At 38.1% G+C, this 25,770-nt stretch overlaps 3 protein-coding genes and 1 non-coding gene across 4 annotated transcripts in view; 2 read left to right on the top strand and 2 right to left on the bottom strand.

Annotated features, from left to right (window-relative positions):
- galnt17 (polypeptide N-acetylgalactosaminyltransferase 17) overlaps positions 1-3,495 on the bottom strand; it is a 28,323-nt gene extending 24,828 nt beyond the window's left edge. The window contains exons 1-3 of the mRNA XM_014993818.2: positions 2,510-3,495; positions 2,171-2,394; positions 808-991 (exon numbers count right to left, since the gene is read on the bottom strand). Of these exons, the coding sequence (XP_014849304.1) occupies positions 808-991; positions 2,171-2,394; positions 2,510-2,634 (533 nt within the window). The 5' untranslated portion in view covers positions 2,635-3,495. The remainder of the gene's footprint in view (positions 1-807; positions 992-2,170; positions 2,395-2,509) is intronic.
- A 2,723-nt stretch (positions 3,496-6,218) lies between these two features.
- Positions 6,219-11,912, bottom strand: rhbdd1 (rhomboid domain containing 1). The gene is made up of 8 exons (XM_014994932.2): positions 11,655-11,912; positions 10,269-10,433; positions 9,686-9,965; positions 9,475-9,607; positions 7,944-8,032; positions 7,685-7,747; positions 7,131-7,265; positions 6,219-7,069 (listed from the first exon to the last, which is right to left on the bottom strand). The coding sequence occupies exons 2-8, from the start codon at positions 10,419-10,421 to the stop codon at positions 6,969-6,971; spliced, it is 954 nt and encodes a 317-aa protein (XP_014850418.2). The 5' UTR covers positions 10,422-10,433; positions 11,655-11,912; the 3' UTR covers positions 6,219-6,968.
- Positions 11,913-14,426: 2,514 nt separating this feature from the next.
- Positions 14,427-25,770, top strand: part of eml2 (EMAP like 2) — a 35,343-nt gene continuing 23,999 nt past the window's right edge. The window contains exon 1 of the mRNA XM_014993531.2: positions 14,427-14,695. Coding sequence (XP_014849017.2) covers positions 14,485-14,695 — 211 coding nt within the window. The 5' untranslated portion in view covers positions 14,427-14,484. The remainder of the gene's footprint in view (positions 14,696-25,770) is intronic.
- On the top strand, positions 16,198-16,387 carry LOC148155734 (U2 spliceosomal RNA). The gene has a single exon (XR_015765164.1). It is a non-coding gene; the product is annotated as a U2 spliceosomal RNA (small nuclear RNA).

The following is a 25,770-nucleotide window of genomic DNA, read 5'->3' as shown; positions in this document are numbered from 1 at the left end:
TATTACTAAGTATTTCTTCTCTTACTTGAGTAAAATTTCTGTATTTTCTACCCTCTAAATGAAAAACAAACAGATTTTAACCAGAAATTCACCAGACACAGACACACACCTGCAGTTTCTGTTAAAGTTTCTAAAGTTTTTTACTGATTTGGAAACATTTTTCTTTTGCCTGATTTTATTCTTTGTTACTTAAATGAATTATTGTCATTTTGGTCCTTAAAATACAAAAATTTCCACTTAACCTTATATTTTGGTCCGGCTGGTGATGTAATTGTTAAATATTAATTGATTGATAATCTGATCAGTTATACTTGAATTGACTTTTTATCAAATACTTTTTACTTTTACTTGAATAAAGTTCTGTTGAAGCAGTAATGGGTTGAATACAACTTGGAAATTAATATGAAAGCTGAAAATAACTGGAAATATGTTTTAAAACTGATGTTTAAGCCTGAACGAAGCACCAGAGCAGAATGACTTACATATTCAGATGAAGACGTGGGGATAATCTAATATCTCTTTTCTTTTGCTGAAATAATTAACTTCTTGCAACTGAAGTTTTCCATGTGAATTACATTTTTAAAGTTTTAATTGGATTTTCTTTGCAGAGCAGAAAAAGTTCCAAGTGCATCTATTCTCAGCGAGTCGAGTTTCCATTTATGGAAATAGATGTCGCTTCTGAATTATTAAAACTTGTTGTTTTATTATCACAGCTGAAAGCACCAAATAATTCTGTGTAATCTGTAATCTGACGTTAGAAGGCCTTGGAAGCTGAGTTTTTTTTTTTTTTGTGGCTGACAGACTGACTTGTTGGGCCGGTGGTCCGGGATGGTCCGGTCCAGAGAGATCCTGTCGCTCAGGTAGGCGTTGTAGCCGTACTTTTCCTTCAGGTACTTGGCGTCGTTCTCCTCCAGCGGGGAGAGCGTGGCGGGCAGGCCGCCTTTCCCGCGGCCGCCAAAGCCCTCGATCAGGCCCAGGGACTTGGACAGACCTGTTGGACCGAGACGAGCCTTCAGGTTGAACAAATTCACAAGAGTTCAAAGGTTACAAACCGCATGGCGAAACGTTAGCATGAACTTCACTGATGGACAGAATCACTGAAGTCTGTTTCAGTGGCAAGAAGAAAAGCTGGTTAGATGAGAGCAAAATCAAACTTCCTGACCACAACAAAACATTAGATGTAGAGGAAAAATTTAAACTGTGACCCTACAGTGAAACATGGCGGTGGCAGCATCATGCTGTGGGAATGTGTAGCAACAGAAGCTAATTATAATTAATGTAAAGATGGATGAAGCTAAATAATCCTGGATGAAAACGTGCAAAAGACTGAAGGGAAGCTTTGCCTCTTAATGGAATGGTTTAGATTTATGTGTGAGAATGGCCTACTCAAAGGCCAGATATAAATCCAACAGAGAATCTGTGTTGCACATTGATGTTAACAGATGCTTCCCATTTACTCAGCCTGGGATTCGGCTGTTTAGTGAAGAGGAATGGGAAATAGTTTCAGTATGCTTCAATTATTTTATTATTTTTTTGATGATTAATCGATTAATCAGATTTAAAAAATTTAACCAGTTTTCATTTAACCACTTAAGCCTTTTACACACAATATTTAAAATACATAAGAAGATGCAAAAAGGAAATAATTAAATTAGTTTTTGGAAAATTAAACAAATTTTTTTCCCTAAAATGCAAAAAATAGATAATTTGTAACAAATATGAAACTGCAGCTAAAGAATATACTGAATATTGATTGGTTGATTATTTTTTGGGTTAATAATTTGATATTAAAAGGTGCATAGTAGGATTTATTTTTATTTATTTTTTACAGAATTTGAATCAGGTGAAGCTAAATCTGCGCCTTTAGGAGTATTTCGTGACAAGCAATTTACTTTTTTAATCTAAAAATGCAAAACATATTTATTCTTAGTGCAGTTTTTCTTTTTAATCAAATGTCCATTTTAGAGTCTGTATACTTCAGTTAATCACTAAATTAGCTGGTGATTATTTTAATAGTCGATTAATCAAGATTATTTAGATTAATCGTTTCAGCCGTACGTTTTAAAGTGTCCAAAAGGTGAAAAAGAAAGCCAATTAATATCCTTACAGGTGTCGGGGTTTTACTTCCCAGCTGTTTTGTGATGATATCTGAGTGGAAATGTTTTGTTACCGTTTAGCTGCCGGTACACCACATCCTCCAGCGAGCTGAGCCTCTTCAGCAGCACCTCGTGGCTCACGCTGGGCCCCTGCGCCGTCCCGTTGGCCCGGGGCCGCCTCCCGTCAGCCGGAGCCTCCGGACCGGCCGCCTGCACGCTGCGGGTGTTGCACTTGGCCCAGAAGGTCATGAACCCTGCGACCGCCAGCACGTTGAGCAGCAGTAACACCCTCCATCTTCTGAAGACAAAAGCCATGAAAAAGAGTTCGGGCGCTGGTTTGTTTGGGGTTTTTAGGGTGGGCGGAAGGTCAGGTGATGTTCAGCGGCGATCTGGAGGCTGCAGGGATGTCTCACCGGGTAACATCAGCGGGACGGAAAGCCGCAGGGAAGCTTGAGCGACCAGAGCCAGCAGTGCGCCGATGAGAAGACGATTTATCCGCCGCTTTGCTGTCCGACTCCGGGGTTATTTTAGGCTGCATGTCGCTCTGCTGGAGCAATCCGGGGCGCCGTCCGCCGCCTCTCCGTTTGAAATCATCCTCTGAAGATGTGGGACAAAGACAGCAGTGTGTGCGGAGCGCAGAAAGCAGATGAATAATTTAGGAGAAAGAAAAATATCCGCGCTTTTCTTCTGGGGTTCCTCTCCCTTCGCGTCCGACAGAAGTCGGCAGTGATGCGACTGAGATGCTGACAGATGCTTCAGGGAAATCCTTCTGAAGGTCCAGCCAGCATCTCCTCCTCCTCCCCTTCCTGCTCTTCCTCCTTCAGCCGTTTATCACTATCAGATGCGCGGATGGTGAGGAGCTATCTGCGCTCGGAGATGCAGCAGCGGCGGCAGCAGCCAAAACAAGAGCACAAAATTAAAGCGACCTTCTTTCTTTTTCTTTCTCTTCACATTTTGTCCCTCCAGTCCTCCCAGCACATAACGTCTTCCTGTTATTCCTGTTCTTGTTTATTGCGGCTGTTTATTTCCTCGTATTCTCCTTTTATCGGGCTTCTGGACTCGATTTCCCTTCGCAGCAGCAGATCGGGGAGGGGGGAGGTGTCTGCTCAAATTAAACTGAGAGAGAAAAAATACTGTTCTTAGAGAAACTTAAAACTCCAATATTAAAGATAATCTAAGCCAGGGGTCTCCAAAGTGAGGCTTGGGGGCCGTTTGCGGACACTGGAGTGGTTTTATGTGGCCTCCAACTGCAGAAATTAACCCAGAGCAGAAAACTTCAACATGTTTTTACTCAAGTAAAAAAGTATTTGGTAAAAATCAACTCAAGAACTGAGTAACTGATCAAATTATCAGTCATTTAATATTTAAAAATTACATCATCAGATGGACCAAATATAAAGTTAAGTGGGAATGTTGGTATTTTAAGGACCAAAATGACAATAATTCATAAAAATAAATAAATAAATAACAAAATGGGGCAAAAGAAAATTTTTCCAAATCAGTTTCTTTCAATAAAAACATGAACTGCAGGTGTGTGTCTGAGTCTGGTGGATTTCTGGTTAAAACATGTTTGATTTTCATTCAGTGGGAAGAAAATTCAGAAATTTTACTCAAGTAAAATTAAAAATACTGCTAAAAGTAATTTTTTTCCCCCAAAAACGTTACTCAAGCAAATGTAACTGAGTAAATGTAACTAGTTACTCCCTCACTCTGTAAGTGGCTTTTCAACAAAACATATAAACTTGTTTTAAGTCAGTAATTCTTAAATATTGATGAAAAAGTTCTACAAGACATTTTTCCCAAGTTATAAATCAGATAACTGGCCAGTGGAACTCAAACTGGGTTGCTAAGTAACGGGCTGGGCTTGGCTGGGGTTGCTAGGTAACGGGCTGGACTTGGCAGGGGTTGCTAGGTAACGCCGGAATATTCTACCGGAGGAGTAGAACTGTTTCATAAATATTCAAGAATTACTGACTTTAAACAAACTCCCATTTACTATAACTTGTAAGTTAGTTTTTGTTTTATTTCAGGATATTTTTATTAGAAACTAGATAAATTAAAGTAATTTATTAAATTGAACTAGCTGCTACTGAGCTCTGCACACGAGGCGTTTCATTTTCAGTGTAAAGGAAACACTGACATGGTGATGAAGCCGTTCTTCAGACTCAACGCGGTGAAACGTTGACTTCACTGCAGAAGTGGGTCATCCGGCCTGAACCAGAATCAGAGAGAATCACCAACTGGGATCTAAAGGAAACTGTGGCGCAAAGACACAGAGCGTCTGAGTGAGGAGGAGAAGAAGAGGAGTGAGATCAAAACCTTCGCTTTGGTCTGGGAGACGAATCCAGAGATGAACTGAGGGAGAAAAACATGTCAGACGAGAACAGGCAGCAAAGAGAGGCAAGAGAGAGACGGGAGAAAAATCCTCACGCAATAAAGAGAAAAGAAAGGAAGAAATGGAGGGAGAGACTGACAGCAGGGAGAGGAAGAGTAGATGTGAGCTGATATTTATCTCATCTCTTCAGCCTCTCCAATTGTTGGAGAGGAAAGGTCAAGAGGTCGCGGCTCGGTGCTGGACTGAATCCGACCCCTGCTGGAGAACTTGGGGTTCTGCTGTTGGGATCCAATCAGCTCCATTTCTGTGAGCGTCAGTCAGGTGAGGCGAGCTTCACGCTCCCGCAGCAAACCGTTTACAGGTGATCAGACCTGGAACCTGAAGCCGCACCACCACAGGGGGGCGCACTGTAAAAACTGACACGAGTTTCTGCTCTTTTCCCAACACTTTAAAACACTAAAAATATATAAAACAAAACATACAGCAAAATATAAGAGCTTGTTTTATGTCAATAAGTTCTAGTTTCAATAGCAGATTATTTCACTTAACATGGTAAAAATGTCATATTATACGTGAAATAAGTTGACAGATGAATTAGTACTTATTAAATATTAAGGACTCATTAACTTAAAACAGGGCCAGTTTAACTTAACTTAATTATTCCTGCTTAACTTGCAGAAATAATGCAAGTTAAGCGGCTATAATAATAAAAAATACATATATGTATAAATATTCCTAAAAATTCAACAAAATTTGATATTACATCATTTAAAAAAAAGATTTCATCACTTGACCTTAAAGGAATGTGAGAAATTAAACAGATTTGTTATATTAAATACATGTTTAGTAGATTTGTCTATTTGAGAGCAACTTTGATAATAAAAAATCATCATAACTGGAAGATGGTAAAGAAGTGAGGACGATCCAGAATCGATTCCTGATCAATCAGAACATGCAGAGACTAAATCTGCTTCAGAAGCAGATTTAATTTAATGTCGGTCTGCAGCTCATTCACTGTGAGACTTTTCAGTTGCTAAGCAGGATTTAACACCAGCAGCTTGTTTCATTTATGCAACAACACATTTGGTTTTCCTGTGGGAGTCGCTGTGATCTCAGCTTGCAAAGGCAAAGATGAATTGACCTTCACACAGGACTGACTGGATCAGAGAGGTGTGCAGCATGCGCAGAGCAGAGCCAGGCTGCTGCATGAGCCAAAACATCTATTATTTATTAGATCTGTCCATCAGAGAGGAGGAAATCAGCTGAAATATTGTCTTTGGAGATCTAGCAGACAGGCACCCCATCAGTTTAAACTAACCTGACAGGAAGACTGTCATGGCCGACAAACTGGAAGCCATGAACTGTGACTGCTTCTAATTATTTGAAATCATTTTACAGCCGTCATTTCTGTGTGTTTTTCACAAGATTAAAGTTTTAGTCAAAATATGTTGATGTACTCAGTAACTTTAAAAATTAATTATTCAAAGATGCTCATTTGAGTCACAATCAATACAAACTGAGCTACATTCACTTAAACTGTGGCAATTCTTCCATGTTTCGATAAAAAAAATCACTCAGTTTAACTTTGCTAACATGTCGAGAACATCCATATGGAGCTAAATTGGGGCCAAAAGTTTTACAAAGGAAAAAAAAAGAATGAATGAAAAACCATTGAATATGAAAAGCAGTTTAACACTTTTTTTTTTCAGATTCAAACTTTTCCCGACTAAGAAACACACAACTAAAGGCAGATTTAAAATTTTCGTTAAATTAAATCAGTGTGAGACTTTGCTACTGCAAAACGAGATTTATTCTAAGGCCTTTTCACACATTTACAAAGTCAGACATAAAGTTCCCCCCTTTGCAAAATGGGGCAAAAGGGGCAAAATCCTTCGAGAACTCATGAACAGCAAGAGGAAGAGCAGCAGCTTCATTTGCGGCAACAGCCAGAAGGAGACAAAAAAAAATAAAAACAAGTTCAAAAGACAGAAAAAAGTCAAATATTTCTGAGTTTGAAAAGTCACTTTTTTCTACAAAAACCTGAAATTTCAGAGTCAGAAATTTCTCCAATTCCTTAACCTTTCAAACTCAGAAATTTTATTTTTTCTAGAAAATTTGAGACTGATCTCAGAATTTCAGTTTTTTTTCTCAGACATTTATTCCTCTCTGTATCTTTGTTTTCTATATCATATCAGTCTGTCTCAGAGACAGTCTGATATGAAACTGGAAAATGTTTGATGATTTTTACAAGCAAACTGTATAAAACCAACCAGAGTTCAGTTCAAGCTAAAAAGAAACAGAAATCTTCTTTTCACTTTTACCTTCAAACTTCATCCTGCAGTCGAAGCTCAGAAGCTTTTCGTCTTCTGGTTTTATAAAACACACAAACTGAGAATCTGCTCTCTTTGGCTCATTAATGACAGATTCAGGAAAGAACAGAAGGTGGTGAAACGTTTGATCGCTTTATTCAGAGCAATCCTCCTCAGTCTGTCCCTTCTTCCACCAAAACCTTCTTCTTCTACTTCCTGGGTCAGAGTTCAGCTGTCGAACCGCCTCATCCTCCTCCACCTCGTCTCCTCGGCGCTGAAATCATCAGAGAAGTCCCGATGTGGCCGACCTCGACTGCTGTGGCCTCGTCCTGAGAAATGAGCAGGAATCAGGTGTGTTTCTTTCAGAGTTCAGAGTTCAGAGCGCCTCACCTCGGTCGTGCAGACTGTTTCTGATCGCCGCCTCCAGCTGCTGCTCCTCCGTCAGCCCGCCGGTGAACGACGCAGTGTGGTAATCTGGGGGGTCCTGAAAGTATCCATAGTAAACTCCACTACGGCCAGCATAACCTGAGTTATGAGGGAATGAGGCCCCAGACAAGAAAAAGATCAAGAAAAGACAAAATTATGAGAAAAAGTCCGAAAATATTCAGAGAAAATGTCATAACATTAAGAGAATAAATTCATAATATCACAAAAATGGAAGTCAAACAAAAATGAAGTTATACAATTATCAGAATAAAGTTGAAATAATACGAGAATAAAATGATAAAATTAGCAGCATAAAGTTAGAAATTTACAAAAATAGTCAGTAAATTATGAGAATAAAGTTATAAAATTATGACAATAAAATCATACAAGAATAAATTCATAATATTTTGCTCATTAAGTCAATAATATGAGAATAAAGTCATAATATTACCACTTTATCCTAATATTATGACTTTATTTTAATATTTTATGAAATATTTCCCAGCATGCTCCGGTACCTGACGTGCCGGCAGATCTGTAGTAGTTGTGATGTGATCCGTGTTCGTTTGACGTGAACAAATCTGGAGAAAACAGAAGAATCCAGTGAAACCAGTAAAACCAGTAAGTTACTGTTAGACCTGTAACTTAAAGACCCGATTATGGTAAACCAGTCAACTTCTAATCAAATGAATTTAAAACTGAACATATTTAAGAAGTGATGTGTCTCCTCAGGATCAGACCGAAGGTTTTAGAGAAAACGGCTGAATGAAGTCAGACCTGCACATTTCCTCATGATTCTGTTGAGCGGTCCGGACGTGTAGAGCAAACCCACCAGGATTCCTGCCAGGTGACCCACAAACGAAGTCCTGGAGGAGCAGCAGATACGGATCAATCAATCAATCAATGGTTTCAGCAACAGGGCGGTTCAAAGTGCATCATAAAAACACAAAAATCAACAATTCAAACATTGTTAAATATCTTCATCACACATTAAAATGTTGGTTAAAGGTTCATTTATTATGTTTCAAAAGCAGCTCCGAACATTTGGGTTTTTATTCCAGACTCAGTGTTTCGGCTGTTTTTCAGTTTTCAGCTCCAGATCTGTGGTGCATAGAAGCTGGATGCAGTTTCTCCATGTTTGGTTCTGGGAATCAAACACTTCCTGGACTTAATGGTTCCCAGCAGAACATTTCCAACTCTCAGCATTGCACTGCAAACACTAAATGTTACCAGGTCATTTTACTCTGGTTCCCAGTGCAAATATCTTAGTGCATTCGAAATAAGACTCAACTAATTTACAAGTAACTTATCAGCAAAATATATGAGCTTGTTTTAAGTCAATAATTCCTTAATATTGATTAAAAAAGTGAAATATTCTACAAATGGATCAAACAAATGCAAACAAATATATTTATTTATTTTACCTTTAAAATGTCACATCTCTATTGTAAATAAGAACTTGTTTTTAATAGCTCACCTGGTTAATAAAAGTTGAATAAAATCTTATCTTTATCTTGTTTCCATGCTAATCTAATTGAGAAAAAGTCTCATTTTCAAAATAAAACCGTTGTAAAAAAAACTACAGGTTTTTCATGGAATAATTGCATTAATTTCAACAATTCATCAGAATAATCGATAGATTACTCAATTACTAAAATAATCTTTAGCTGCAGCCGTAATTAGTATTAATAATTTTTCATGTCATTCAGTTATAAACTGTGCTTTTTTAAAAAAAAGAAAATTAACAAATATCAACAAACAATAAAAGGAAATATATATTTTTGCACAATTTTTATAAATGTCTTTATTTTTAGACCTAAAAATTGAAATGAAATTACTGTTTTGAAATGATAAACGTTTAACAATAGATATTTATCAAAAACAATAAGCTGTTTTTATTAAAATGTCAGTTTAGATTTTTGACTAAATGGGTTTAATTTATCAGGACTGGGGACAAAAACGTCTGTTTAAGTTTATATGTGTTATTAAACACGTGAAACAGCTCCATCTAGTGGATGAAATCCAACAGTGCAGTTAACAAAAAAACATCTTTAGAAATTTTAATAGTGTATCATTTAGTGCAGCATTATGCTCAGATTAATTAATAAGTAATAAACTGGACATAAACTAGTGAGAAAATGGAAGCTAAAGAGTTTCAGAGTTATAAAATAGAGAGTTAAAGTGAGAAAAAAGCTTCATTAATGTTTATAAAGCTGTTTAAACTGGTTTTACTGGGATTAAATATCATTTTTAGGAGTCTAATCTGGAAAGCGGCTCCAGAATCCAGGATGTTTTCTCTTAAACTCACCCAGGTGCCGTGATGTGGATCAGAACGAGCTCCACCCAGCTGGCGTAGCGGCTAGCCACCGGCAGCCCCATCAAGTAAATCACGCGTCCAGGGTGGTAGTGGTTATTCAGCACCTTCAGCGCAAACAGCACACCTGGAAATAAAACATAAAAACAAATCAGTGAAGAGGACCCAAACCTTTCCACTCAGAAACCCGTAGATCTACTCGTACCAGAGAAGCCGACAGCGCAGGACAGGCTGTAGGACTGGTCGTCAGCTAGCTCCGTTAGCAGCGCCTCCAGCAGCAGGTACACCGCCCCGGTGAGCACGGAGAAGACGGACAGAACATAGAGGAACCAGGCTGCGCCCAGACGCCGCTCCAGGTTCATCCCCTTCCACAGCAGAGACACCATGTTGAAGTACAGATGCCAGTCGTCGGCGTGATGGAACGGCGCCAGGAGCAGCCGCCGCCAGTCGCCCTGCCAGTACGCCTGCTGGACGCTCACACAGGCCTGGGAAAAAACAAAACAAATTAAGGATGAACCAATCCACTTCTGAGGTATCGGCCGAGCTGACGCAGAAAAACAGCTGGACTGACTTTTTAAACAGACATGAATGTGATGAATTACACATTTATTTGAAACTGTGCACCAATACAGAATTAATACAGTTATTAATATCCGATCAGTGTGTTTCTATTAGAAATCATGCAAAATGGTGACTATTTCTGCCAACCACCAGGCGCAATTTAGTAAATGAAAAACGTATACATTGTTTTGCTCTTACATGTCTGGATGTGTGCATTAGTTATTTACCCTCAGGAGCGGAGCTGCTGGGAAGAGGTAAAGGTAAACGTTGATGGCCAGGACAGCCAGGGTGACGGGCGGAATGCTGCCCAGGCCCACCTCGAGCACCTGGGCGCCCAGCATCAGCAAGCCCAGATGGGACGACCTCGACCTCCTGTTCATCCTGAAACCCCCCTGACAGGAAGCAGCAACACCACTTCAACCATGGCTGACGTTACGAACCAGACAGACAAATCAGAGCAGGCGCTCTTTAAGGATGCTTTCACACCACATAGATCGGTAAACTCGGTTTGAATGGGGACCAAAACTGAAATCTGCAAACTCAACACTCTTAAAAACAGCCTTGGAAAGCTGAAAGTCATACTGTCAACATGTTTTGTTACGTAAATCTGGGACATTTTGACAAGACAGAATACAGTATCATATTCAGAATGTTATAATTCAAGATATCTGAAATCAAAAAATATCTCATTTGGAGATATTTTAAAAAGGAACTTTGACTAGGACTGTCACAATAGCAAATATATACTGAAGGATAAATTGTCCCAGAAGTTTTTCCAATAAACAATACTGTTGAGACCATTTTAAGTACATTTTAAATTCTAATAAACATTTAACACTGGAACTGGTAGATAAATTAAATATCCAAAATAAAAATAGAAATAACAAATAAGATAAATTATGAAGTTTATGTAAACAAAATTGTCATTTAAAAAAAACAAGCTAGTCTAAAGACTTTTGTCATCCAGTTTTTAATGAGTTGATTGAGTTCATTTTAATTTATCATGCGATTGATTTACTGCCAACTTTGAACTAATCTCCAAGTTAGTTTTGCTGAGTCATTATTTGCTTTCAGGACATCTGAAATTTTATTTGCTCTTGTTCAAACTTATAAATCACCAGTCTAAAAATACATTTAAGATACGTTTAATTGGAATAATGACAAATCAGATCAAAAAGTGAGATATCTCAAATTGGCTTTGATTCTCACAATTTAAACCTCCAAACAGCTGAAAGTAAAACTGACGTTACTTAAACAAGTCAGAATGTAATTAGACTTTCTCAAATAGGTATTATGTGTAGTCAAAATTCAATTTGTCATAATTGTATTAATTAATTAATACATTTAGTCATAAACTAATCTCAAGTATTTGAAATTTAAGTGTAGTGTGGTGTAAACGGCCAGATGTATCCATTTATTGTAATGTTTTCCTTTACTGTTGAAGAATTCTTTATTTCATCAAAACTTTGGTGTGTAGCCACTTTGGACAAACACTCACAAATGAGCGGTTTTAAAAATATTAACTCGGTCTAACAATTGTTGATATTTCTTCCTCTCATTTTCTTAAACCTTTTCTTAGCATAAACAGGGACATAAAAGTGGGTTTTACTCACTGCGAGTTCAGTTCTTCCTCCTTTGAAGGCGCTTCGGCTAATGCTAACCCCGCTAACAGTAAAGTTAGCTTCCGGTTTAAAGCAGCTTTTCACCAGAAAAGACTGAGAGGAAACTTAACACAGACCGACTGAGTGAAGTTTAACTAATAAACCTCTCGGCCACACGTCAGAACGGTTTATTTCTCCAGGTTTCATCATCACTTCTAGCACTTACTAGCGGCGGCTGGAGTTAGGAAGGGTCACGTGACAATAACAACTCTACCTATCGGCGCAGGCGCATTACGGAGTTTAAGGTGGGTGCTGATGACGTCAATTCAAAACGTGTGTAACCGTAAATAGTTTGCAGAGATCCCGAAAAACAACGGTAGTTCTTTACCACTGACGTCAACATAATTAACGGCAATATGAATAACTGAAAAATAGACATCATGTTTAAACTCAATTAATAAAAGTTTAATAATTAAAAGCTATTATAAAATAACTTTTAACAAAGCTTTGTGTTTTGTTTGAAACACAAAACAAAAACCATTGATAGAATGAATTTGATTTATTTTCATTTAATTTGTTTATTTAGAAATTCAAATTAATTTTAACACAGTGTATTTAATACAAATATTTTTTATTTATTTTAATGTTCTTGTCCATTTTTAATTTTTATTTATGTAGCAACAGGTAGTTCAAAATTACTTTTATAAAACAAAAAGAAACACTACATTACAATGTCAACATAAAGAGAAGCAATGATAAAGTAATTGTAATTCAGACCAGAATTAACATATTTTCCAGTTATTAATCCAGTCAATGTACAAGATGTGTGTACATAGAAAACACAAAGAAGCCATTCACAGGAAATTACAAAGACTCTTCAGGTGTCAAGGGATGTGTAAATAAAGGCAAGGATGTTATTTGAGATTAGAAAAACCGCAAATATCAACAGGGATGCAAAACATCTCTTGAGTTTGTTGGGTGCAGTGCTGCTGGGAGGAAGGATCTGCGATAACGCTCCTATGTGCACCTTGGATGCAGTAATCTGTCCCTGAAGAAGCCATTTAACCTTAAAAATATAGGATTTAACATAAGTTTAACTTCTGACATATAGAGAGAGATTATAGTTTATTGAAAATAAACTAATTTTGTTTTATTTTAGTTCATTCATTCATTCATTGGCGCTCCCTAATCAATTTAAATTAGGAGTAGCGGCTGCTTCTACATAAATTATTAAGGAACAAAACCACAACGCCGAGATCACATTTCGTCTCTCAGAGACTGAAACTTCACTCAGCCGTATGTTACGTAATTTGGACGCTCACCTTTTCAAGGCCCTGTTTACACGACAACAATTTCTGGTGAAAATGGAAGAGTTTTGTTGTGTTTGAAGTGTACATTTACACGAAACCACCGAATGTTTTCTTTGACATCGGCACAGTTTGAAAACGGGTTGCAGAGTGCAATGTTTCTAAAACGTACCGGTGTCCGTTGTCTTGTAAACAGAATACAAGTCTTAACCTTCTCTGCCTCCAATGATCAAGCAGCTGAGCTGGCGGAGAAGCTGTTGCTATAGAAACAGTGACAGGGAGGGTAGACAGAGGAAGGCATTTCCGTAAGCTAACCGTATTTAACGAGGGAAACCGGAAATGGAATGGTCGGATTTTCGAAATAAAACTTTTCTAATTATGTGAATGAAATTGCAACCAGTTTAACATTTACACATGATTTTAAATTCAATCTATTAGAAACACAATTCAAAATTTGAAAAACACCTGAAATGTAGATTTTCTATGATATTCAACACAAAAAATGTGACGTTTTTTTTAAGTGACAATTTGTGCACATCTCTTTAAGTATAAATAAGGAAACGTTTTTTAAAAGAAGTGCTGAAATTTCCAATAATTCCTTTTAACTTGACAAAGCCTATAATCACATTTGGTCAGTTATTATTATTGATTTCAGCTGGTACTCTGTGCCAGCATTGAAAAGATTTGTTTAACAGCACGAACAATGCTGAACAAAGTCCAAACCCCAAAGTAACCTATGAATTGGAATTGCAGATTTAAACGAGTTGGGGGAATCTTTATGTTATTAATCTCTGGCCTCCTTTTCAAAGCCCAACACAATGCCACAAAATATATAAAAAGCATACATTTTAGAAGGCATTTTATTCACCATCCCATAATTACATTCATTTAGCATAAATTCGCTTCATACCTTCTGATTTTAGATCACCGTGATTTCTGTGGTGGAACATTTTATTATCAGATAATGCAATATAACTTTATTACCAGAAAATATATTTATTTTTGACACAATCCCCTCTTTTAATGACTTGAAACTATGTAATATTTTATATTAATCTCATATATTTTATTTTATTTCCATTATTATTTATTTATTTACTTATTTATTCATTTCATGCAACATTATTCATTTGGTTCATTTGGCCTTTTTCTCACGAGCAACTTTTCCAAATGTAGCTTGTTTGATGAATTTGACTGGCAGACAATTAGAAAATTATTACGTTTTTTGCATATTATTTCTCATAAATGCTCTAAATAGTGGTTTAGAGGATTTATAGGCATTATTTCACACCTAAGAAAACTATGAAACATGGTGGTGGCAGCATTATGTTGAGTCTGTTCAGAACACTGCAATTTTTGTGTTCCTGTAGAAGGAGGATCCCAAAGTCCCGTCAAAAAAAAAAGAAGCGAAATGCTTTTAATTTGAAAGTAAGAAACGGAAGTGGGTCTGTAATAAAAACGTCGGCTTGCCGCTAGCCGTGAAGCTGGAGCGGGAGAAGCAGAGGCAGCTGAGGCAGGTGAAGGTGTGAATGTGAATGTTTATGGATGTGGGGGAGACGGGAAGGGGTGACGGCGTGAAGACGAGACGGAGAAGAGCGAAGGGAGGACGGGGGAGTCCTCCGAGAGCAGGAGGAGCCGCGGACCGGGACGGCAGAGGAGAGGAGCGGGGCAGGATGTCGGAGAGGATCGCTTCGTGTGGGAGCCTGTGTGACAGCACCAACCTGCTGCTACAGTACTGCAACAACGGTGAGCCGCCTGTCACCTCCCGGCAACACGTACACACCTGGTGGCTTCAAGGAAACACGAAATTTAATTATTTTATTCGATGTACATTTACTCACTACTTATAAAACTATTCTTCTATATTGCATTTTATTATGTAATTAAAATATTGATATGAATTGTATATTTTCTTTGGTTTAGTTAGCACAATAAATTAAAAATTTATCATTAAACAGTCAATTAAAAACATACTTCACTGGTATTTAAAAAAATATATATTTTAGTTTTTAATCTATTTTAGAATGGAAAGTAATTTGCTTTTGAACTATTTTTCTTGTTTCTTAAATTCAATTAAATATATATTTTGGTTAGTCAAACCAATTAAACTGAGAACTAATCTTAAAATAACTGTTGTATCGGTAATAATTTTCTTTCTTCTGTTTGTTTCTAATATTTGAATTAGATTAAATGCATATTTTGGTCAGTAATTACAGTTAATCTGAAAATTAATCTTAAAATAATCATTTAAAAATCATTTATTTTAACCTTTTTAAGCTTTCTTTTTTTGCTTGTGTAAAGCGGCTGGGTATTCCGTCTGCGCATGCGCATACTGAATGGCTAGGTTAATTGATCGTTAGCTTAGCGACGTTTCCTGGTGAGTTTCAGTTTATCTGATGCCCTAAAGTGTGTGTTATATAGAAATGTAGTTGTTTTCACATTATTACAGCTATAATTACGATGCAAATGTTTTCGTTGTAGTTTAAGGGGTGCAAATGTTTCTCCTATAACATTAATTTCTAAAGGTTTAACAGCAGTTATGACTATTTTGTTGTTGTTGTTGTTTACAATATAATACCGTCGTCTGAGTGTCGTTGATAGTTTTAATGAGGAAAATTAAGTAAAAGTTTAATATATCGGACTGAGTGTGTTACCTTCTCAGAGTGTGTGTTGGTTACATAGGTGTGTTATTTGGTGTGCAGATTACTTATGGGCTTACTGTACATTTTTAGTAAAGTTTGTTTTTTAAAGGTTCCTCGGAATATTTGACAGATTATAAACTGTGGTATTTAATCTAAGAGCCTCTCCTCGCTGTTATTGGACGCTGTTATGAGGTACTACGTCAATGTTATTTAGTGTGATATATCAATGAGTTGGTGGGTTACAAACTTAATTGATCTCCTCTGAAAAACTTTATTTAAGTAACTTTAATTAACAGCGAAAGAAATCGGCACATATGTTTATAGTTTTATGCGAAAAAATAAATTGGGAGTCGTATTCACTTCTCGGCTTCCTATTGGACGAAAGCGTGTCACGTGGTTACATGTAAACCAGGATATTTTGCTTTTGTTGACTGATTGAGTTTAATATCCCGCGACATACTAACACTAAAACTACCGGGTCATCATAAAATAAATACACCACCGTCTCTGTTTCTGCTAACGCTTTAAATTATTGTTAAAGTTTCTGAACCGTGAGTTAAACTGAGCCCCGCCTGGAACAAATGGTTTCCTCCCCGGTTTTGTGGTATCGCTTCTCGGCCTTTTGGCTCAGATCAAGTGTAGTTTCTGTTCTTATCAGTTTAATATCTGATAGTCCTCTAAACGAGGACCATGTATTAAATTGATTTTTAGAACAAGGAGCTGGAACAGAGGCTTGCCTCGTCCGCTCCACGCATTGACCTGGTATGGCATTATCTCCAGGAACAGTGCACCTCCACTATGCTGTTAAATAGTAATGCTGTTCAGCACAATCAAAACTAAGAATTATTGGTTTAGTCTACATGATTTAAATAGTGACTGTAGTTGTGTTAACAGTTTTAGTTTTTACCAGTTATTCCCAGTTACTTGACAACTTTTTAGTATGTTTAAAATATATAAACAAAACATGGAGAAAATATTAATTATCTTCTGATCATGTATCTGTTTTTCTTTGCCTTAGCTTCTGGAATCTTTAAACCTATTTATCAGGATGATGTTGCAAAGCAAATCCACCTCAAAAAGAAAATAACAAATTGAAGATTTTTGGAACGACAGTCAAGGTCTGGACTTTTCTGAGTGCGATTTTACATTAAAACCTCCCATGGTGGGTGAAATAATGCATTGTTCTCGTGTGACGTCATACCTCTGGAAACTTTGTAGCTGGCGGCCATTTTGGTAGGCAACAACAAACAAGCCATGAGATTATATCTAGCTCTCGACTCGTTCCTAACTTATAAACGACAACTATTACTTGATTACAGTTTTTGAGCACTCTACCTCTGTGAAATACTAAGATAAATATCGGATATTTACTGTAATACTTGCTATCAAACTAGCAATACGCCATTGGCTGGTATTGTTAATAGTTGTTAGCACCACAAATGTTAGTAAATCAGTTCAGCTTTCTGACCGTTAGCTACACACAGCAAATGTTTGTTAATGTATGTCTTTGATTGGTTGGGCATTTATCCTATTTTGTTCTTAATAAATATCTTTTCATATAATGAAATTCATTCTTTTCATAATGGCATGGATTTTCAAGAGCAGTATTTGTGTTTGTGGGGCTGCTGTTGCTGTGACACACAGCCACAGTCCTACAGTTACCTAGAAAAGTAGTAATAAATAGTTCTTATCATCACGGTTGTTATGGCTGCCGGTGGTGGAGTTTCTCGTTTCCTTGTCCTCCCTGGCACGTTTGCATCGGCAATATCCTGATTCTCATGAAGCATTACATGCAAATGCATGAAGAATTTGGATATGTATCATATCTAGAGCATCAAAGGAGGATTGAGAGTAAAATTAGGCCTTGGGTTTTGGACTAGCAGAGTCAAATATTCATACCTCTACACTACATCACTGTACAAGTATTTTCTAGAACCTCCTTTCGCTGCTACGACCCCAGCAGGTCAAATTTGAGATATTTATTGTAGTAACGATAAAAGTGAAGATTAAAAAATCAATTGACAACTTTTTTGCAGTCTCTTTTAGGCAATGTGGTTACTGTGTGAAATACTCATATTTAGATTTTTATTGATATTTCTTGATGCTGTCATGGAAACAACAGTGGAGAAAATAGGAAAAGTAAAAATTCTCTCAATTTTGGGTTTTTTAAAGGGACGGTAATTTGTAAAATTGACTTTTTTTGAGTTTTACATCATGTTATAATTTTATTCAGTCATCAAAACCAAACTTGGAGTGTTGTTTTGATTCTTTCATGCATTTTTGAGAAATCCTTTAATCTCCATGGCAACCGTTCAGCTGTGCAAAAACACCTGGTTGGACCTAGCCCCGCCTTTGAGGCGCAGCTCCGCCGCCAAGCTGCCATTTCCAAGCTTACATCTCGCAGAGCAGCTCTCTTCAGCAGCTCCTTCAGACTAGCCAGCAGCAATTAGCAGACATCAGGTGGAACGGCGTATCAGAGCTCTTCATAGGAGCCACTTCTCAGTACAACGCTGGTAAAACGTTGTGAAACGTTAGGGGAGCAATGATTAGATGACTACCTGAAGGCTGAGTTTCAGAAAGAACAGGAGTTTTTAAAGCGACAAAGGCCCAATTTCAAGGCGTTAAATTACATAGTCAGATTTCTTTTGACATATATATATATATATATATATATAATGTGTATAGCATTTTGATAACAATTGAAGTATTAAACTGAAAGGGGGATACAAATTTTAGATTTCCTCTTTTTTCCACTTTATGATCATGCACCTCTTTGTGTTGCTTTATCCCATTAAAGTCCCCAAAATACATTGAGGTTTTTGGTTGTAACGTGAAGAAATATGAAAAATCTCAAGCTGTCTGTACATTTTTGCAGGGCTCTGTGTTTGTAACAGATCCATAGATGTGTCTTCGTCTCTTTTCCGTGAAAGCAGAATTGATTTTTTTAAGTGAATCATCCTGAACCACAAGAAACAAGAGCTGAATACAATCTGAATCTTTGAACTTTTAAACCAGAGTGTGAGTGAGTGTAGATTAATGCATTGCTGCTCATTAAAGACCCAGACGGCCCCGCTGAGCAGCAGGTGGAAGGACACCGAGGGGTAGTGAAAGTCTGACCGGACCTGTGATGTTCCAGCACCATCTGATTGGTCAATGTTGAACTTTTAAATTCAGCTGAAGCTCCTGGTTACATATCATCTAATTTAAAAAACCAATATAAATACCGTTTGGCTGAAAGTGAGGAAGAGATGGAGATCACAGAGGGAAAACGATATTTACTGGCAGGTGTTAAGTGGCAGCTGGTCCTGCTGGGGAAGGTCATCTGTTGTATATTTGATTTTATCCAACTGAAACACTGACACATTAAAGAAGTAATGCGTCCAGTAGCATCAAAAACCTGATTTATTCCATCTACGATTAGAGATCTTAATCCTTTTGCATGGTTGGTAAACACAGTTTGACCATTTGAAAATAAATGGAAATACACCAATTAAAAAAAAAAAAGAGTTGTTGCTAAAAAATGTTGATAGGATGAGGTGGTTTTCTTTTTTTGGTGTTTCCATTCAAAAACTGCAATGGAAACTGATTTTTTGCATCAGACAAGTCACATGATCTTGTTGATGTTGCCACTGGTGCAAACCACGAAGAAGACGACAGGAAGTAGTTGGAGGATAATGGCGGATAGTTTTATTAATGACTTATCAACTGGACAAACTTATTCACATGTGATTTTAATGGAAACACCACAATTGTGATTTTTCTTTTTTTTACATGACCAAAACATTGACAAAGTTTAGTGCACATTACTAATGGAAATGCAGCTAATGGGAGAATTCAAGAGTTGGGACTCACCTGGACAGGTCACCAGGTGTCCAGCAGAGACAGCCGCCCAGTTCAATGCGTCAACTACACACCTAGCTTAATCCGTCTTTACTGTCACTGTTCTTCGTTAAGAAAACAAGTATTTAAAATAAAACACTTATCCTGGTGGCGGGCCAAGTAAAGCCTGGTGGCCCGCCAGGCTTATAATGGGGTAAACCATGCTACTGATGTCTTTCTGGCTCTTGCTGTCTTCTTCACTAAGGAGGATCGTGGCTGAGTTTTATGGTCAGACAGCAGAGAAGCAGGGTGGTGTCCCGTCAGAACATCAGTTCCCAAAACCACACAAAAAACCCTCAGTGCCACTCCGCATGAGTTAAAGAGCTAGTGAGGCCCCTTGGATCACGGATGCTCATTTCCTGTATCTTCTGGTGTCCCTCCAGGCTCTGTTCTTGGTCCCCTCCTGTTTGTCACAATGTATCACCTTTTTCTTTCTAGAAATGTATTTTTTTACCTTCATATGTGAGCTGTTGCATTTGAACCTGCTAAACGTTAAAGATGCTGATGTAAGATGTGGAACAGCATGAACATACGTATCGGTGGTAAAGCCTCATGTGTGTTTTGCTCTGTCTGTAGCAACCATCTGTCCTCTGTAACCAGAGACCTTCGGTCCAGATCAGCTTCTCTCCTCTCGCTCCTGATTACACCAGAAGGCCAACCCTGCTCCCCTTCACCTGTTAATAATGTTTATAGTTTTATTGCACTCCTCTGGATTATATATTAAAGACTTTTATGGCATTATAGGAACAATTCTCAGATTAGCTCCCCACGTCAGACATCCAGGCTGCTTTTTAACACACTTTTCACTCCATCCCTAATTCATGCAACTGGGTGAGTTTGGGTTTTAATAGTTTCACTGTCTGCTGCTGGGTTTGATGGTTCCCGTCTCTGAATTCACGTTTCCTATGTAGTGTGAGTTCGAGACGCCGAGTAGGCGTAGAGTTTATGTCTTGTTGGAACTCCCATCCGGACTTTAATTGGATGAAACGGAGCAGAAATGTTATTAAAGGGTAATGTTTTTTTATCTTCTGCTAAAAAAACCTGATTTCTCTTGGAAAAGGGCTGGATGTCTAAATACAACAGAACAAGAGGGAGCAGATGTGTCTCCATGAAAACACACATTACTGCAGCGGCACCTGAAACACATTTCAGTTTAAAGGGAAAGCTGCAGCCTGCAGAGAACAGACTGTTCCTTCAGATCGATGTGACTGAAGACTGAAGCAGTGCGTGGAGCGTTACAGCTGCTGGAGCCGTCAGTCACGGTTTGCCAGCTGATGATTCAGACCGACGAAAACGAGACAAAATCACACGTCTTTTATGTTTTCTTCAGGGAGTGAAACAGTCTGCTTCCAGTTTAGGCATCAGACACTGAGGTCAAATTTTCATACATCAGTGTAAAGAAATAAGGACTTATTGAATTGAGTCCTTATAAGATCTCTGTCTGCAACACTTAGAGTGATTACATGGTTTTGTGAATCACAACCTCACACTCGCTGTCATGACAGTCGTGCTTTTTAAAGATGTCTTTTGTTTTTCTGAAAAAAGCAGCAGCTTCCTGGCCTGCAGTGAAGGTTAAATTTGTCTCTGCCTGTCACAATTACAGTTTGCTGGACAATAAATTGTCCCAGTAATTATTGCGATAAACGATAATATTGTAGTTTTGAGACCACGTTCCGTGAATTTTATGATAAAGGCATAATTCTCAGTCACAATAAACACGTAGGTTTTACTTTAAATATTTCAAATTAACAACGAAAAACAGCAAATACAGCAAAATAAAAACCAAAAACAAGCAAAACCATAAATAAAATTATGATGTTTCTGTAAAAAAATGTACCCTTCTAAAAAATATCAATCATCAGAATGGAAATTATTGAGCTCATTTTAATTTATCATGCCAAAGGTTATAATAGTTTTATTTCAATTTGACTTTTTGTCTAATTAATTTTTGCTTCAGTTTTTAGTGTTTGTTAGTTTTCATTTATTAGTTAAATTTCATTTTAGTTTTTCTTAGTTGTAGTAGTAGTTTGTTTTTTCTGAATTAAAAAGTCGGAGTTGTGATTATGTGAACATCGATTGGATAATGAAAACTCAACAGAAGATAATTAGATTATTGTTGAACGATCAACAGACTCTGGTGTTTTCTCCCAACTTTTCCTGTTGCCGTTTTGCAGACGAGCTTAAGCTCAGCTGAGAAGGCTAATAAATAGATTCATAAACAAAAAAACAAAGGATATTATATTTATAATTTCATTTTTTTTAGTTTTATAAATGCACAATGTAGTTCCAGTTAATTCTAGTTTTTTATTCAGTTAACAGAAATGTTTTCTCATTTTTAGCTTGTGTTATTTTGTTAGTTTTAGTTTACGATAATAACTTGATCAGTTCTTACTCTGGAGCTTACCAAACTGGATGTCTGAGGCTTAAACGGGGAAATCTCCTTCAAAATGCGGCGCTTGGATTCTTTGCTGATGTAATTTTTAGGCATTTTAAGTAGAAACAAAGTGCTTTAAATTTTTTCACTTTTTTGTGAGTTAAACTGCAGAAATCCACTTCCTGTTGATCCAGACTGCAGGCAAACGGGATGTCTTTAGCCAGCTGGTGTAACGTGGCGTCTTGTTGTGACGTGTCCAGTGTGGTGCCTAACCTTCTGTGTGAGGGTCGTTAATCATGCAGGGTGACTCTGCAGCATCTCTTCCTGGCGGTGCCTGGCTGTACGGATGCTGATGCAGTCTGTGTGAACGTGAGCCAGGCTCCGCCCCGCCGCTCTGCTCTCCCTGCCTTTACTTAATGAGACACGAGGAAGAGGAGGGATGTAAAGAGGATGAAGAGGGAGATCTGGGGGGAGGGAATGGCAGGAGGAAGAGGGAGTGGTCCAAGGGACAGAGGAGGAAGTGGAGATGGAGGAGGGAGTGGTTCAGCTGGAGAGGAGTGTGTGTGTGTGTGTGTGTGTGTGGAGATGGGAGGGAGTCCATGAGCTTGTACTTGGGGAAAGTGACCGGGCCGACTGAGCGACTGTTCTCTCTCTGGACTGACTGACTGACAGGAGGAGTGACCAGAAAATCGCCGTGGGCCGAATGGCAGGTAGGCAGCTCCACCTTCATCCTCAATTCACAGCTTGAATATTTCACCACCTTCAGTTTTCTGACTACCTGCACTGGCCTCCATCACTCAGCGCTTCATCAGCCGTATCGTTCCGCCTGTCTTCCCCCCGCCTCGCTCTCTCTCCATTCATCCCTGTCTTTTGTCTCCCAGCTCCTCTGCTCCCTGCTTCCTGAATCCAGCCATGTGTCTGAATCAGCTTCACGTCAGCTGACTCTTAAATACCGCTGCCGTGTTGTTTAAATGGAAATCCTGCAGAAAGGGAAGTTGGTGCATGTGAGTTCTGTTGGCTGCTGAATGTGAAGCCGATGTGACCTCCGGTTAGCAGGGACAGTAATGCAATACCACTGACTGGCACCCACTGTGACTCTGTGTGTTTCATGGTAATTGAAGGACAAAGATGAATAGTATCGCTGCTGCAGCTCCTCTAAACAGATGGTGGATATGAAGGTGAACCCTGCTGCTTTCATCCTGTTTTCTTCTGGACCTGTGAGAAATGAGACATTACCTCAGAAACACGAGTTTACAGATGGAAGACTGAAAGAGTTTAACAGATTTCAATCTGAGCCAACACAAAACGCTGTTATATCCGTCTGAACCAGCCAGATATTACCTCAGAAACACAAGTTATAGGAAACTGTCAGTTTTTGAACAGCTTAATACCAAAGATAATCTAATACAAGATGCTATTTAATTTATAAAAGAAATAAAACATCTGTCTGAACCAACCAGTCCATGTGTAAAAGAAAGAAAATATATATATATATAATTCCCCACCTAAACCTTATAACCTTTGGGAATAACTCTCAGTGATTGATTTCTGGCCCACTTTGCCTTGCAGAATTGATTTTGCCCCACTGGGGGATTTTTGAGCATAAATGGGAGATTAAGGTCATGCTGCTGCAAACTGTGTCCAGTTCCAAGATGGGAACAACTTCCAAGCCACAGAAATGCACAATCCCATCTGTACATTATCCCAAGACATTTGGGAAAATATTCTGTGGACAGATGTGGTGTAAAATCACACTGAAAACACTAAATCTTATTTTTATCTACTTTCTAGTGCAAATACTTTAGTTCACCTGAAATAAGACAAAACTATCTTTCAAGTGATGTTTCAGCAAGAAATACCAGCTGGTTTTAAGTAAATAATTGCAAGTTCCACTTACAACACTTAGATCTTATTATGGAAAATTGACTTTATTAAGCTTTACATCATGTTTTAATGTTTTCTGTTATCAAAAGCATACCTGGTGTCTTGTCTTGATTCTTTCATGCATGTTTGAGCAACCATTGGGGGCGCCTAAACGCTTGCTCTTACCGAGCGCAGTCTTCCACTCAGCTCCTCTAGACTAGTGGCAGCAGCAACTAAACCCCTGGTTGCAGTACATGGAACCTCCTTCTCATGCAGCGCTCCTAAAAACGGCTGTAAACGGCATAATGAAGAGCACTGTCGTGGTGACGTGTTGAAGGCAGAGTGTTGAAAAGGGCAGGAGCTTCTTAAAGAGACAGAGACCCAATTTCAAGACCTCAAATTACAAATTCAAACTTCCTTTAAGTTATTTTAAACAAACATTTTAGTAACAAACAGACGGTCTGATAGTTACTTGGTTGTGCTATAAAATGGCACCATGTGCCTGGAAAATGCATCATGCTGCCCTTTTAAGCTCAAGCACACTTGGGCAGCAGCACAAAAATGATGCAAAGCAAATTAGTGAGTCCAGCTGACGACTCTCAAAGCTCTGGAGTGGTGCACTCAAAGTCCAGACTTAAATGTCATTGAAGTAATAAGATATGAGCTCCAACAGACTAAATAATGATTCTTCCATGAAGAGTGGGCTTTGATCCCTTCACATGTAAAACATGCATGTTGGAGCTCGTTCCTTTCACAACCACTTTTTAGATTTACGGGGAAATTAATATTCACATCCAGCCAGAAACTTCAGAAATGATATTCTGGGCATATTTTTCTTTTATATTGGTGCCACTGAATTCCTTCTGTTTTAAAGTTCATGACAGGTTTTATTAACTAATCAACTCACCCAGTTGATTAATCTGAAATGTGCTTAAACCGCATCAGGCTGAGTTTAAATCTGGGATCTTTTCTAAAACACAGTTTTTTTCTGCTGCATGTTAAAGGTAATGCTTCTGTAGTTTAAAATGTTTCACAGTATTTTCACGCTGAACTGATGAAAACAGACTTTCGCGATGCTGTTTTTACCGTCTGTGTTTGGAGAAGGCTGCATTTCAGCTGAAATCTGCTGGTTCTGAGATACTGAAACAATCCCTGTCTCTCCTTGTTTGCTGCCTGTGTGTCTAATTTTCACTGCAGCCTAGATAAACATGACGTTTCTCTTCACATTTCTCACTCAGGATCTCCTCCCACCAACATTCTGTCCACTTCCTCGTCAGTTTCGGTTAATTTCCATAAAATGGTGGTTTTCTGTTAGGAAAGAAATGGGATTAATCGGATTTTCCACATCATTTTTTGTGGTGTTCCTGGATGTAATTTGTGAGATTAGTGACGAATAAGCCACTCTGAAAATTAATAAAAGATGTTTCTCTTTAAAGCAGTAGCTACTTAAAACCTTATCCAGCGCCTCCTGTTAGAAACAAAGTGGACGCTTGATGAGAACTTAATATAATTCAGCATTATTCTGTTTACCAACTCCACCAGAAACGGTTTGGAAACAGACGGATTTAATTGGATATTCAACTTTAATTGTTGGTGTTTTTTATGTAATTTGTGAAGTAAAGGACAAATGGGTCACTCAGGACGTGCATAAGGTATTCTTCCTTCAACTGGTAGCTGTTTAAAACCTTATCCAACCTATTAAAAACGAACTGAAAGTGTGATGAGAAGTAAAGATAATGCTTCGTTATTCTGGTCACTTCTGCCATGCAAATCTCCCCTGAGGCTGATAACTGGATGTAAATCAGAAGTTTGATTTCCTTGCAGCCTTTTCCTGCCTCATTTGACAGTGAAATGTTACTGTGGATGTAACTGAGCTGCTCATGTTGCTCTGAGGTAATGCACTGGTGAAAATCATTAACTCCACTTTATGGTTTTATATAAATCCACAGCCCGTCTTTATTAGCATTTTTATCTTTGTTTTGTTAATTGTGCGGTTAACCCAGCTGAATAGGAAGGTTTTTAAAATTATTTACTTTAAAGTGTGTAGTCCACTGAAAGAACAT

This window comes from Poecilia mexicana, unplaced genomic scaffold, assembly GCF_051168715.1.
Source record: "Poecilia mexicana isolate PSO_F unplaced genomic scaffold, ASM5116871v1 scaffold_13, whole genome shotgun sequence".
NCBI classification, from domain to species: Eukaryota; Metazoa; Chordata; class Actinopteri; order Cyprinodontiformes; family Poeciliidae; genus Poecilia; species Poecilia mexicana.
The sequence above is the reverse complement of the archived record's forward strand: the minus strand, read 5'-3'. Positions and strand labels throughout refer to the sequence as shown.